This window comes from Microcebus murinus, chromosome 2, assembly GCF_040939455.1.
Source record: "Microcebus murinus isolate Inina chromosome 2, M.murinus_Inina_mat1.0, whole genome shotgun sequence".
Lineage (NCBI taxonomy): Eukaryota > Metazoa > Chordata > Mammalia > Primates > Cheirogaleidae > Microcebus > Microcebus murinus.
This window is the reverse complement of record NC_134105.1, coordinates 120,144,033-120,159,117: the sequence shown is the minus strand read 5'-3', so window position 1 is coordinate 120,159,117 and position 15,085 is coordinate 120,144,033. Positions and strand designations below refer to the sequence as shown.

Sequence of the window (15,085 nt, the reverse complement as noted above, 5' to 3'; positions counted from 1 at the left end):
GAAGTATTATTCACAATTTATAAATTGGAAACTGAAGCACAGAGTAGTTAAATAACTTTCATGGTCACTGTAGAGCCAAACCCAAATGAGGAAACGCCATAGTTGTTGATCTTAAAAATTTCATTTTACTAACCTCAGTGTAATCAGTAATGAGAAGGAGTCTCTCCATTAGGATTTATACTTATCAGCAAAAGAGATCAAAAAACTGGTTACTCCCTTCTTTTCATTCATCAAGTAGGAAATTTTATTTGTTCTGCAAAGATTTCCTAGTACACTAGGACAAATTACTAGGAAAAAAATAATTTAAATAGATGCTTAGGATTACCTTAGATCTGCTACCAGTATAGAAAATTAACCTACAGGAAGGCTATAAAAGAAGAGTTAATATTTTTAGGTCAACATTTTTTAAAATTATCAATCAATATACTTCAAAAACATGCAACTATTTCCATATCATCCTTTGGTAATGTTCCCAATTAATTCCACATTAATAAAGGGTCAAAATTTGAAATGAGGAACCATAACTCAAATATGAGTACTTTTACTAATTCTCTTCAAGTACAAAATAACTTAGCTATAGTCAGATAAAAAAAATACAATATTAAAAATTATAACAATAAATTTCAAAATCTAACCTGGTTTAATCACTGCTAAAAACATTTAAAATCAATTATTTTGCTTTTCCATTCAATAATAATAAAACAACAAATTTGGAGAGTGATACATTATTGGGGTGTTTGTATATACAAGGTATATGCATCAAAATAATGTAAAACTACAAGTATTTTTACAGTTGAATATATTTATAAACAATTCAAGAACATCAAAAAGCATAAAGAAAAGTAAAATTTTCTCCTCTATAGCTACAGCTGGTTAACAAGGGTCCATTTTCTCCTTCACAAAGGTAAGTAAAATTGAGATACGGTTGAACCAAATATCAGCAAATAATATTAATTCAATTTTATGAGAAAATTTACAGCAAAAACAATTTCACAAACTTTTTGATAAAATAAGAATACTAGTGATTTCACCTGAGCTCCTTTTTCTTTTTCTTTCATTTGTCATTTCACTTCTTTTATTTTTCTTCTAATTATCTTTTCTTTTATCTATAGTCTATATTTTCTTCTCTATTCATACATACATATATATAGATATAATCCCTTTTCTGTAGAGTTTTATCTTCCTTTGTATAGTTGAAATAGAACTAATATGATTTAATGAAGAATTAGATGTGCAGTAAAAGAGAAGGGAGTCAAAGATGATTCTAAGTTTTTTAACCTGACTAATTGGAAGATTCAAATTACAAATGAATAAGACTGTGAGATTTTACAGAAGGAACAAGTTTGGGACTTGAATTTTTTGTTTGATCTCTAAACATATTAACTTTGAGAGGCCAAATGAAGATCTGAAGTTGTTGGATAAATAAGTCTGGAAACCTCAGGTCAGAGATAAAAATTTTGATGCCATCCATTTACAGACATATTTAAAGTCTGTAACCTAAGGAGCAAGTGTGATAGAAGAAAGACAGTAAAATAATGTTTTTGAGAAGGCAAAATAGAATAAAATCTAGTATACAAGTAGAAATCCGGCCTTAAAAGCATGGGCATTTCATCCAAAGAAATAAAAAAGGCAGAATATATGAGTACAGATGAGATAAATTGGCAGACAAGGAGATGAGACGATCTAAAGTTCTACTCTTACTACTTCTATAGTCTTAAGTAAGAAAAGGTCATTGGATGACAGTAAACATGGTGAAAGTTTAAAAACAAGCTATTAAATAGTCTAGGAGAGAAATGGAACAACCTGTCTAGTAAAATGAAAGAGGATTTCTGGCAACACTGAGGCCCGCCTGAGGTAATGGACATGAATCTGAAGTAAAGACTATCAGCATGATTACATGTTTTTTGGTGTCTTTTTCCCCAGCTGCATTTAGCTACAAGTGTTGGTGCAAAGGAGCTAAAAGTTGGAATTGACTAGAGTTGAGAATACAACAGGAGAATAGGAAGATGGGAGAGAAAGCAAGAGAGTTGTAGGAGTATATACAAAGGAATCACCTATAAAGACAGATAATGGAATCTAAGCTCAGAAAATCTAAGCTAGGAAAGAAGTAAAAATATGGGTAAGTAGGTGAAAGACAGTAAAAATATGGTAGAACCATATATTATTAGTCTCAGTGGAATAAAAAAATTAATGAAATTGAGAAAATAGTAGTGAATTAGATAAGAGGTGGTAAACATAAAATGGGATACTTGAAATTGAGATTATAAAGAGAGTGCCGTTTTTGGTAATGGCAATTTCCAGGGTATGACCATGAAAGTAGGTAGTTGAGATAGAAAGGAGTTGTTTAGAAAAATCACCTACATATATATTTAAATTGCCAGAAATTAAGATAAGCATGATATTAAAGAGGGTGATAGTGAACCAGGAGCTAAAATCTTCAAAGAATCATGGGAATCCCAAGGATTTACGGATAACTGCAAGGAGAGGTCAGCAGATAGTAAAATCTGATAACATGAACTTCAAGGCTGGGAGTTTTTAAGGAATAATAAAAAATAAAAAAAAAATAACAATCTGGAAGAAGAAAGAACAATCAAGAAGAATGCTTACACATCTTCAGGCCAGAGGTACAAGGAGTGGGAGAGAGAGAACAGCTGTCATTTGAAAGGGCTGTAAAAGAAACAGTGGACTCAGGCAAAAGCCAGGTTTTATAAAGTGAAGATAATATACAAAAATAAGGTTGAAGATAAAAATAACTGTGCTGATGATGGACTATGAGTTCTAGAGTACAGAATGGTATGATTTAGGAAGTTGGGCAGCAGGGAAAGATGGGAGTCAGATCGGGGGACATATACAGTCATGTGGGGATGAGGCTCTGAGTACTGATGGAAAACTTGAGAGTCATGGACTTCCTACAAGGCCTGAGGAAAACAGGCAAAACAGAATAGATTTGCTCAATGAGGCTGGATGTTGGGGGTAGAAGGAAGGATCTTGGCAGGAGCATGCAGAGATCTAGAGTACCCTGCTTTACTCCAGTTTTGGCCAACCAAGGTGCCCAAGTCAAAGAAGGAGAAGTATTATCAGAGGAATGTGGAGTTCTGGGTACCCTCTTACTATCATTGAGGAGGGAGAAGGAAGAGAGAAGAATATATGAGTGCGAATAAGGTTTTACTTGAAGTGCATCAGGAAAAGAAAGATGACTTTTGGGTCCCAAAGACGCTCTCAGTTGATGTGCTTGCAAAACAGTAAATCCAAATATATATTTATTATGCATTATCTCATAACCTCAACTCACAAATTTTACTGCTCCTCTGAAGAAAAGATCCAAAAGAGCTATCCTATACCTCATAAATAGGCCTCCAATTAGGCAAATACTTCCTGAAATAACAAGCCTACACCTACACACATCCATACACGTATATCAAGAAGGGAAATAGTGACTTTAAACATGATTCCTGGATGAAAAATTAGTAACAACAAAATGCCCTTGTGTTGAGGATTCCAAGACCACCTCAGGTTCTATGATTTTCTGGGAGGACTCACAGGATTCAGCATATAGTTCTACTTATGATTTATCATAGTAAACTCATACAAAGCAAATTCAGCAAAGGAAAAAGGCACAAGGGGTGAAATCTAGAGAAAACCAGGCACAAGCTTCCAAAACCCTTCTCCCAGTGGAGTCCCAGAGTATATACTTAATTCCTGTAGCAATGAGTTGTGACAACATGTATGAAATGTTGTCTACTATGGAAGCTCAAAGAGACTCAGTGTCCAAAGTTTTTACTAGGGGCTGGCCACACAAGCACACTCTGCCTAGCATCTATCAAAATTCCATACTCCCGGCAGGAAAGCAGATGTTCAGCATAAACCTCAACACTTGTGCAAACAGTTTAGGCACAGTGAGTCACTGCTGTCAGTTCTGGGAACGTTAGAAACCCTCTCAAATTACAAGTTTCCATGTGACAGTCAAGAGCCAACCTTACAAGCAGAACCACAGAAATAGCAATTTGAGGCCTGCTATCTTAAATCTTTTCTACACAGCTTTATCTCGGTGTTTATATTTTAAGCAAAGAAAGTTTTAATATAAAACTATATCATCTGTGTGTAAAATAATATAGATTCCTAGAAGCTCAATTTCACATAAAACAGTTGAATCAAGCCATATATAGCTTAGATATGTTATTAAAAGAATAACAGTTTCCTATAGTAGAGTGGAATAATGAAATAATTCACCTAAACACATAAACCTTAAAGAAAACTTGTGAATAAAAATTAAATAACAGAAGAATAAAAAGGATGAGTAAATTTATTAAAATATATTGAAAATAGAAAAAAATCAAAGTAATATTTAAAGCACAAATATAAAATTTCTTCTAAGTGATTGATGCTAGGTCTAGGGCACACAGTGTCTATGACAGGAGAACTTTTGGAGGGCCTCACTGAACCAGAACCAAGGTGTGAGCTCATGGAAGGACTGTGTGCACAGCTGGGTTGAACCAAACCGCAAAAGAACACCGGAAGTCCCCCGACCTCTCAGCAAGAGCAAGAAACAATTGCAGCACATCAGAAACTGGAAGAGAAGCCCCTTCTTCCTGCAGTGTCCCTCAAGCACCCTCTACTGGCACAATTTATTAGTGTGCTTGCTGCAAAGATGAAATGTTTGAAGCTTAATTAATCAGATCAGGTAAGAGGGTAGATATGGAGTCAAGGGGCAATAAACCGATAACTGGCATAAGATATGGATATAATTTCCCATCTCTTCTAGTTACTTAACAGCCAGGTTACAAATCCAAAGTTCTTAAACCAATAAATTAAAAACTTATTATTACAGTACAAAAGTATACTGTGATTAACGAAAAGATTCAAAAAGAGCTCCAATAGAGGGCTGAAGATTATAGCAATGTCAATTTCCTAGTTGTGATATTACACTATAGCTATGTAAGAAGTTACTATTGGGGGAAACTGGGGAAGCATACATGGAACCTCCCTATACTATTATTGTAATTTCCTGTGAATCTATAATTATTTTAAACTGAAAAGTTTTTTTTTTAAATGAGCTCTAACACCTAGAATCAATTAACTTACAAAAACACATTACAAAAAAGAATGTATGTTTTCATTGCTCATATAAAAAAAAAGTATTTCTGAGCTGGGCGTGGTGGCTCACGCCTGTAATCCTAGCACTCTGGGAGTAGAGGAGGGAGTATTGCTTGAGCTCGGGAGTTCAAGACCAGCCTGAGCAAGAATGAGACACCATCTCTACTATAAACAGAAAGAAATTATCCAAAAACTAAAAATAGAAAAAAATTAGCTGGGCACAGTGGCACGTGTCTGTAGTCCCAGCTACCCAGGAGGCTGAGGCAGGAGGATCACTTGAGCCCAGGAGTTTGAGGTTGCTGTGAGCTAAGCAGACTCCACGGCACTCTAGCCCAGGCAACAGAGTGAGACTCTGTCTCAAAAAAAAAAAAAAAAAATTACATAAAAAAAGGTATCTGTCACTCACTCATGCTTATGGAGTATGGTTCTTATCAATTCAGTTTTTTGTTATATGGTTTTTGAAGCAAGCCAGCAAGCACAAATTAAAAACTGAAGCAAAATCTGCTATTGAAACAGACATTATCACTAAATTACTCTGCAGATGATCAAACTACATGGGTCTTAAACCTATTGCTCTATATGGTCTCACATGAGCACTGCCTTTAATGAATGGTATATTATATCTTTGCTAATGTATATGTAATGCTTGTATCCCCCAAAATGAGGGTGAGATAAAAATGACTCACGGAAATCCTTCTTTTCTAACAGTGTTGGCCCATGTTACTCAGAACAAACTGAGTTATGTGTTTACAACAAATCTAATCATTGTATTCCACTTGCTGTGTCACTTCATTCTGGTTAGCACAGCAGGTATGAGGGAAGACCCCTAGGAACAGAGTTATATGACAGACATAAAACCCTGAAGCCAAAAATGTCTCCCAATCACCCGTCCACAAGGCCTGAAATTACCATCATTAGAGCCTCTTCTTGTTACGGAATTATAAAGAGGTCCATTTTCTAAATGTATATGGTATTATTTGTCCTGAATCATTTTATTATGAAATAAGAAGTAATACTTGGCAAAAATCGACTAGTCAAAAAACTAATATGGTAAAAACTGAAAATTTTCCCCTTCCCTTTCTCGCTTTTTGGGTATCAAGCATAATCATCTATTAAAGTATCGAAGTGGATACAAGGTAATAGTGCTACTAACAGTATGTGTTAAACATCAGATAAGGCTTTAAAAATACATATCAATGCAATAGTGTGCAAGAAAATCTTTTTCAATATTTCTACATGTGTGACATCAAAACCCAGCTGGTCAGGGACAGAATGATCAGCATTTCTGTCAGGGGAACATAGGAAGAGCTTGACCTGAACAGATCTGTGCACACTTTTAACATTTCATCTGGAGCCCCTCAATAAGTAGGTTTAGGCCTCACACATTTCAGATTATAACCATCCTGCTTTCTCCTCTCAGTTGTTATCCTGGCCTTCTCTTCTACAAATTAATCAGCTTTTCTCCCAGGACACGGTGGGTTTGAAATTCCTGAGCAATCACTTAAATACTCCAACATCTGTATGTTCTCACCTTCCACTCTGCTGAAAAGGCGCCAAAGAATACCAATTCATTGTCTTCTGGTTTAATTAATTTTAAACCTGGTATATAATGAATATTTAATTGGGTTCAGTCTTTAAGAGTACACACTCAGGAATTAGATGGCCTTGGTTTAAATAATAGCTCTACCAGTTTCTGGTCACATGACCAAAGTTATTATACTTAACCTCAATAAATCTCTTTTTCACCATCTGCAAAAATGAGGTAATAGTAACAGTACCTTCCTCATGTGTTGGTAAAACAATTAAATTGTCCAATGGCCATTGAACAGTGTTTATTAAATGTTGGCCATTATTGTTATTGTTTTCTCTCTTATGTCTAGCTCTTAAATAAAGTTTAATTAATAAGTAACATCCAACATGGGTAACTAAGAAAGAGAGAAAGAATATTAGAAGTTGCCAAGACATGAGAACAGTTTTTACATATTCTCTAAAAAATGCAAGATTTTATCAGGTGCAGTGTTCAGTTATTCATTCCATATTACAATAAATTTAGCCAACGTTCTAACTATATAAAATTTTATATGCTTTTTATTTATTTAGCCAAGTTTTTTAAAAGAAGCCACTAGAGTAAGAGCATATATTCTAATATTAGATGTATTTGGTTTAAAATTAATTGTATGACCTTGGGCAAGTTATGTAACCTCTGTGCCTCAGTTTCCTTAACTGTAAAGTGAAGATATTACCTATACCTCATAAATACCACCTAGAACAGTGCCCAGCATAGAGAAAGTGCTAAATAAGGATTAAATTGTTAAGTATACTCTCCAGCAAACTGGTATTAACTGAGCAGCACCTAAGTGGTCACATAGGTACTACAGTAATAGGGTATTGGGCAGGTGGGAGGGGGAAGGGGAGCGGGTATATACATACATAATGAGTGAGATGTGCACCATCTGGGGGATGGTCATGCTGGAAACTCACACTTGTGGGGGTAGGGGGCAAAGGGCATTTATTGAAACCTTAAAATCTATACCCCCATAACATGCCGAAATAAAAAAAAAATACATTGTTAAGTATAAAGCTCTGTGTTCCAAGCACTGTGCTAAATGCTGAAGATTCTGGTTTAAACAACATAGTACTTGCTTTCAAAGGGGTTGAGACAGACAATTGCAGCATAATTTGTCAAACAGGTACATATGAGGAATCTCTGAAACACTAGATGCAGAGAAATGGTTTCTTCCATAATAAAAATATTTTTCCAAAACAGTATATGATAATAGCATTGTATATGGGTGATAGGTATATCAGGGCTCAATATATTATTCTTTCCACTTTTGTGTATGTTGGAAATTTTATATGATAAAAGCTTTTAAAAATGATAAATTTTGTTTTCTCCGTCATAAATGAGCAAAAATTATATAATTTGAAGGGTTTTCTTACACCAATGTCTTTATACTACAAATTAACTGTGTCAGCAGTAGTATTAAAGATTCAGAAATATTAAGAATTCTTTTGATAAGATTGCCACCTACTGGACTGCCTTAAATTTCACCATTTACAGTTGGTGATTTAAAACACGTTAAATACCACACTTAACCCAATAAAAGGCAAAGCTTTATTTTTCCAAAATAAAAGATTCCGAGGACTCACAAAATCCTCCATATCATAGATAATTCTGTCTGTTATGCTGAACACCACATTGTTTGGGGAAGACTCATTATCCTGAAGAAATGTTAGTCAATTCCTATTTGGATGTTTATAGAGGTCACCGGACAGAATGAGTGAAAAGGAAGCAAAGATATTTAACATGGATTCAGTAATTATTATTGGATATATAGAACCCATAGTTGCAAGTATTAGATACTATCATCAACAAGATAGTTATATTAAAATAAAATAAATATAATTTAGCCATTCCACAATGAATACATATCTCAAGATATGTTGTACACCAGCAGTCCCCCTTTTTGGCACCACAGACAAGTTTCATGGAAGACAATTTTTCCACGGACTGCGGGGAGGGATGGTTTCAGGATGGCTTCAGGATGATTCCAGCACATTACATTTACTGTGCAGTCAAACCTCTCTGCTAATAATATTCTGTATTTGCAGCCGCTCATCAGCACTGGCATCACTGCCTCAGCTTCACCAGAGATCAGGCAGTAGACTCTCATAAGAAGGACACAACCTAGATCCCAAGCATGTGCTGTTTATAATAGGGTTTGGGCTCCTGTGAGAATCTAACGCTACTGCTGATCAGACAGGAGGCAGAGCTTATGCGGTGATGCCAGCGATGGGAAGCAGCCGTAAGTACAGATAAAGCTTTGCTGTACATTGCCTGACTCAGCTCCTGCTGGAGTAGCCTCCAACCACAGGCCACCAACCACAGCCTGGGGGTTGGGCAGCACAGTTGTATACAATAAATATCTACAACTTTTTTCAATTAAAAAAAATCAAAGAAAAGCAATATAGAAAGTCATTATGTATTATCATTTTTCTTTCTTAGAGTCCAGTGGCTTTTATTAGTTTTATCTCCTATGCCATGAATTCATAAGGAATAGGTTGCAGCAATTCAAGTCCTTTCCTTTGCTTCTCACAAGTGTGCTATGCCTATTACACCATGAATTCATAGGGAACAGGTCCCAGCACCTCAGGCTCCTTTCCATTGCTTCTCACAAAGTGTGAGAAACCTATTACGCTATGATTTCATAGGGAATAGGTTCCAGCAGCTCTGGCTCCTTTCCATTGGGTCTCACAAAGGGTGCTTCTCTGGGTGGAGCAGGCTGGAACTTCAGTTGAACCCAGGTACCTTACTCTTTGGCTTCCTTCTTTTTCTGATCATTTTCCTTTACACGTTTCAGGAAGATATCTCGGCTCTTAGAATGCATAATGTGCTAAATACTTTAATCCTCTTGGCAAGAATCTTGCCCTTAGCTTGTTTGTTTACAACAATTCCAATAGCATGCTGGGTAACACTGTAGATTCTTTCGGTTTTGCCATGGTAACATTTTTGGGGTGTGCCTTTTTGAACAGTATCCATTCCCTTGATGTCTACAATATCATTTTTCTTGTAGATTTGCGTGTATGTGGCCAAAGGAACAACTCCATGTTTTCTAAAAGGTCTGGAGAACATGTATCAGGTGCTTCTCCTTTTTCCCTTTGTGTTCATCATTTTGGCAAATTACCGGAAGATGGTAGCTCCAGCCGAAAGGAAGGTCTAAAAACAATTTTCCTAATGTATACAAATGTGTACTTGTGTCTTTGCTAAAATTTCTAAGGATAGTAATGTATACTAATTGAAAAATTACTCTGGAAAAATGCCTTCTAATTACTCAGAAAGTAGCTTAAGTGATGATGAAGACACTGATAGTAAATATTATTGGAGTCTAGATAAAAATGTTTTATGAATATAAGAGAGGGGAAAAAAGTAACATTTGTTAAGATATTATTTTGTGTAATATATTTAAAATGTATGTGTAAATGTTTAACCATCATGTTAGCAATTAAAATATTTATAATTAGACATTGAACTATTTTACCTAAACTTGTCAAGGTTTTTATATTCAAGTTGATCAAACTTGAATCTTTTCATTGAGAAAAGGAAGGATTGCCTTATATTCAGGCATAGTTTAGGCATAATATACCATTTAATAATAAAACTCTAAGATTTTTAAATAATATTTATTATTAATTATATTTATAATATTTATTATTAATAACATTTATAAAGACACATGGTTTGAGGGGGCTCTAACTGGCTAACTCTGGGGCAATCTGAACACCAAAATAATTAAGTACTATCATGAGTTATAAAGTAACTGGGAGGAAAAAGAAATTCAGAAGTCTTTACCAATAATAAGTATATAAATAAATGGAAGAGAAGGGAAAGCTCTGGCTTATATCAGAATGCCAAGGACTGACTGGTAAATGTAGAGAGAGTGCAGGAGTTAGGAAACTATCATTTTTGCAATTACCACAGTAAAGACTGGATCAGATAAGAATCATGAATGAATTTTAAATCAAGGAGGAAATTTTGATGAGGAGCAGGATATATTTTCCTGGTCTTATCATGTCTCCTCACAAGACTGCTTACTAGTCGTAAGACAGGAAAAAAAGTAATTATACAGTGAAGAAATCAGGCATCTCGACTAAGTAATCAAAATTAACATCATCAGAGAGAAACAGATGGTTATCAAGCAACCTCCAAATGTGTGATACCTTGTGAAGGACATAGCACCCATACAGCAATGTACAATCTGAAGCTAATCACAAGGAAATACTTAAAATAAAAACCCCAAATGAACAATAGTTTATTTAAAAGCGGAGAAAGGGATGTATTCTTCAAAAATGCCCATGTCTTATGAGACAAGAAAAGGTTGTGGAAATGTTCCAGATTAAAGAAGGCTAAAGACATATGGCATTAAATGTGATATCTGATCCTAGAGTGAACTGGGGGGTTGAGGGGTGGAAGGATATTATTGCATAGATTGACAAAACTGGAAAACAAAACAGTAGGTTAGATAAAAAGTACTGCATGAATGCTAAATTCACTGAAGTCAGTAAGTACACTGTGGTTATGTAAGAGACAATCCTACTCTTAGGAAATACACACTAAAGTATTTAGGGGTAAAGGGTCGTGATGTATATAACTTACTCTTAAATTATTCAGAAAAACAATTTTTTGTGTATACAGGGAGAGGGTGAAGAAGAAGAAGGGGGAGAGGAGATGGCGGGGGAGAGAGAAAGGGAGGGAGGGAGAGAGAGAGAGAGAGAGAAAGAAAGAGAGAGAGAGAATATGAATGCAAAACAAATGGAGTAAAATGTTACCAATAAATGAATTTGAGAAAACAGTGTACAGTTCTCTGTACTAATTTTATTTTTTAAACTCTTCCGTAAGTTTCAAATTACTTCCAAATAAAGAGTTTAAAACATTGCTATATCTAATGTTAACCCCCCCCAAAAAAATTAAAAGGTTGCTATATGTAAAATATAATCAAATTCTTTTAGAACTATAATATTTTAAAATCTAATCTTATTCTTTTAGAACTGTAATATTCAACATCAAAAGTATCTTTTCAAGTATTTTTTAGTAATTTTAAGATTCACCATTAGTTTTTACACCACTAAGAAAAAAAAGTGACAATTAAAAGATGCTATCAGTTATAAAACATACCAAAATTTCAGAGACGTTGAATATAAAAACATATGCATCCTAAAATTGATTAAATATAGTTTTATATATGGCCAAGCTTTGCAAACAATTAAAAATACATGCATGCATCACTTTGCCAAAATACTGAATGGAACTTTTTCTGTTATCTGAATACTGGCAGGATATAATAAATGGGAACAAAGTGAAGCTAAAGAAAGCTACAGATAATTGGGGGCCAGGAACCTCCTAGATTTAGAAGGGACAGAGGTGGCCATGGTGCCAACCAGCACCTCAATTGCTCCCCACCCTCATCGCCCAGTCTAGAGAATGTGGAGGGGAGAGAGAGGGGATAGTCACAGTATACAAAAGTCTTGCAGAAGAGGCTTTTCTTTCTCTTCATCATCACCAATTTCGCCCAGTCCTTGAAGCCAAGTGAACAGGCACTTGTATTTCTAGTTTTTGCTCCTACAAACAATGCTGTACAATAAATGTCCTTAGATAATGTTGAAACTAAGAAAACAGTACGCCAAAAGGAAGGCCTCAGAAGCAAAAATTTTTCTCTGAGCTTCTGTAGTCCTCCTGTTTCTCAGTCCCATTCTCCCCTGAGGCTAGTCATAGAAACTAAAATCTCTCTTCCCTAAGGCACTTCATAAAACCCAGAACCTCTTTTCCCAAAGCCAGCCATAAAACCTAAAATCATTCTGTGTAAAAACTGGCCATAAAGAAATTATTTGACCTACCTTGTTTGACTGTGGGTCATAAAACACCCTCCCCCCATTCCTGCCAGGGTCCTGTCCCACACCCAGAAGGAAGGAATGCACTGTCAGGCCAAAAAGAATCTAAAAAACATGCCTTGATGAGTATCCCCACACAATCTATTAACATTAGATCATACCCTATTTGTCCAATCACATTTATACATGGTTGCCCATACCTTATTGAACCTAAACATAAAAGTGGACAATTTCCCTGTGTCTTCATTCTGAAGGCTCCTGTGTATACACATTAAATAAATTTGTATGCCTTTTCACCTATTGATCAATCTGCCTCATGTCAATGATTTTTCAGTGAACCTTTAGGGAGCCAAAGGCCTTGGTCCCTACAGCAATGATACTTTTATTTCTAATAGCATAGATTCCCTAGAATAAAACTGATGTTTCCAATTATTTTATTTTTATAGATTTTCCCAAACTGGTTTTCAAAAAGGGTGTACACATACTTAACATTTCCATTAATAATATAAGACTACCCTGTTCCCATATCTCCACCATTACCACATACTTTTTGCAATCTGATATCTTAAGGTTACTTCAATTTGCATTTCCCTATCTATTTGTGAATCAGGACATTTTTACATACATTTGCTAGCCATCTGAATTGCTTTCCTGTGATTTGTCTATTCATACCTTTGCCTGTTGTTCTCCTTCATTTTTTTCTGCCAATTGTTAAGAAATGTATGTATATTATAGACATTAACCTTTCATCTGTCATCTACATTACAAATATTTTTCCAGAATTATCAATTCTTATTACTTTGTTTATAGTATCTTTTGTCCCTACAAGTTCTTTTGTTTTGTTTTCTGAATAGCTTTCCTGTGAACTGGCACACACACATGGTGTGCATTTTTATATTTATATATTTAAAAGATATGCATCTACCTTTTAAAGCTTTTGAAATTCCAGTAGTTAAGCAGAAAAATAATCAAAAGTGAATGAAAAGTTAAGGTATTGATGCTATATGTAAATAAGGAACAGCAGGAAAAATGGATGCGAACAAACGGGGTTGAAGCAATGATTATGGAAAAAATAAAGCCATTTCATGTTTATTTCCCCCATTAACTGAGATTTTTGGTACACCAGTTACATCTAACTTGGAGAAAAAATTATTATATTATTTTGATCCTCATTTTTAATTAGAAAAACTAAAGTATAGTGAAAAGCCACAGGGAGTAATACAACTGGGATTCAATAGTGTATCTCTTAAAACACAGTAACAATGTCAATATATTGCAGTAATACACTGGTAGCATTTAGAAGCAAGTTGCTTACCTTTCAATGGCTAATTCTTTGTTAGAAAGTTGCTGCACTGTAATCACAATCTTTTTCTCTATTCCTTGCTTTAATTTGAAATAAAATTTATCTCTATCCTTAGGCACAGGACTGAAATATCAAAGAGAACACAAATTACCAACACAATAATCCAATAAATGATGAAATAACCTATTCCAAGGTTAGAACAAAACAACAAAGTATTTAAACAACAACACTCTTATTCTTAAGATGTACTAAACTAACCTTGCCATAGGTAGCAAACTATAAATTTCATAGTCAGCAAAACAGAGTTGCTATTAATTTTTAAATGGGATTTATAAGAACCTTATTTTTATCTCCTAACCAAGGTTAAAACCAAGATCTTAAAATTGACATGATATGGTGCTGGGTGCGATGGCTCACACCTGTAATCCCAGTGATGCAGAACAATTGCTTTAGAACAGGAGTTTGAAACCCAGTTTAGTGACAGGGACCCTGTCTCAAAAAAAAAAGAGACTCATCTCTTAAAAAAATGAAAGAAAAATTAGCTGGGCATGGTGGCATGTGCCTATAATCCTAGCTACGTGGTACGTTGAAGTAGGAGAATCATTTGAGCCCACTAGTTCAGGATGCATTCCAGCCTGGGGGACAGAGTAAGACCCTCATTTCTGAAAAAATAACATAAAAAAAAATTAAAAGACATGATATAATTTCAAATTTTAGTTTTTAAAACAAATTAAAAATTAAATGAGCTTATTTAATCTTTTTTAAAACTGTCACATTTCTGGATTAGCTGGTTGGGTGGTCATGAGGGCCTATAACACAGTAGAACCCAAGACAAAGAAAGCAAAAAAAGCTTACTTTCATCAGATACCTAGAATTTGGGATAACCATGACATATCCAAGTAAATATAAATAAAAGATGGACAATGAGATATAGATCAGGGGCAAATTCTAGCCTAGGCCAAACTAACTATTATCATGAATTCATTAAAACAATAATGTTTAGAGTATGGATTATCTTGTCTAAAAAGCAAAAATAACCTGAGTAACTTATTTGACCTCAGACTCAATTTTTTTTTTTTTTTTGAGACAGAGTCTTGCTTTGTTGTCTAGGCTAGAGTGAGTGCCATGGCGTCAGCCTAGCTCACAGCAACCTCAAACTCCTGGGCTCGAGCGATCCTTCTGCCTCAGCCTCCCAAGTAGCTGGGACTACAGGCATGCGCCGCCATGCCCGGCTAATTTTATATATATATATCAGTTGGCCAATTAATTTCTTTCTATTTATAGTAGAGACGGGGTCTCGCT

General features: G+C 35.0%; 1 protein-coding gene across 4 annotated transcripts in view; it reads right to left on the bottom strand.

Moving 5' to 3' along the window:
* The window catches only part of RABGAP1L (RAB GTPase activating protein 1 like), a 689,918-nt gene that overhangs the window by 575,726 nt on the left and 99,107 nt on the right, over positions 1-15,085 (bottom strand). For 3 of the 4 annotated variants that reach the window (XM_076000395.1, XM_012765066.3, XM_012765067.3), the window contains one exon: positions 13,796-13,906. In XM_076000395.1, the coding sequence (XP_075856510.1) occupies positions 13,796-13,906 (111 nt within the window). Of the gene's footprint in view, positions 1-13,795; positions 13,907-15,085 lie in introns of those variants that run through there. The other variant, XM_076000396.1, reaches the window with a different exon arrangement.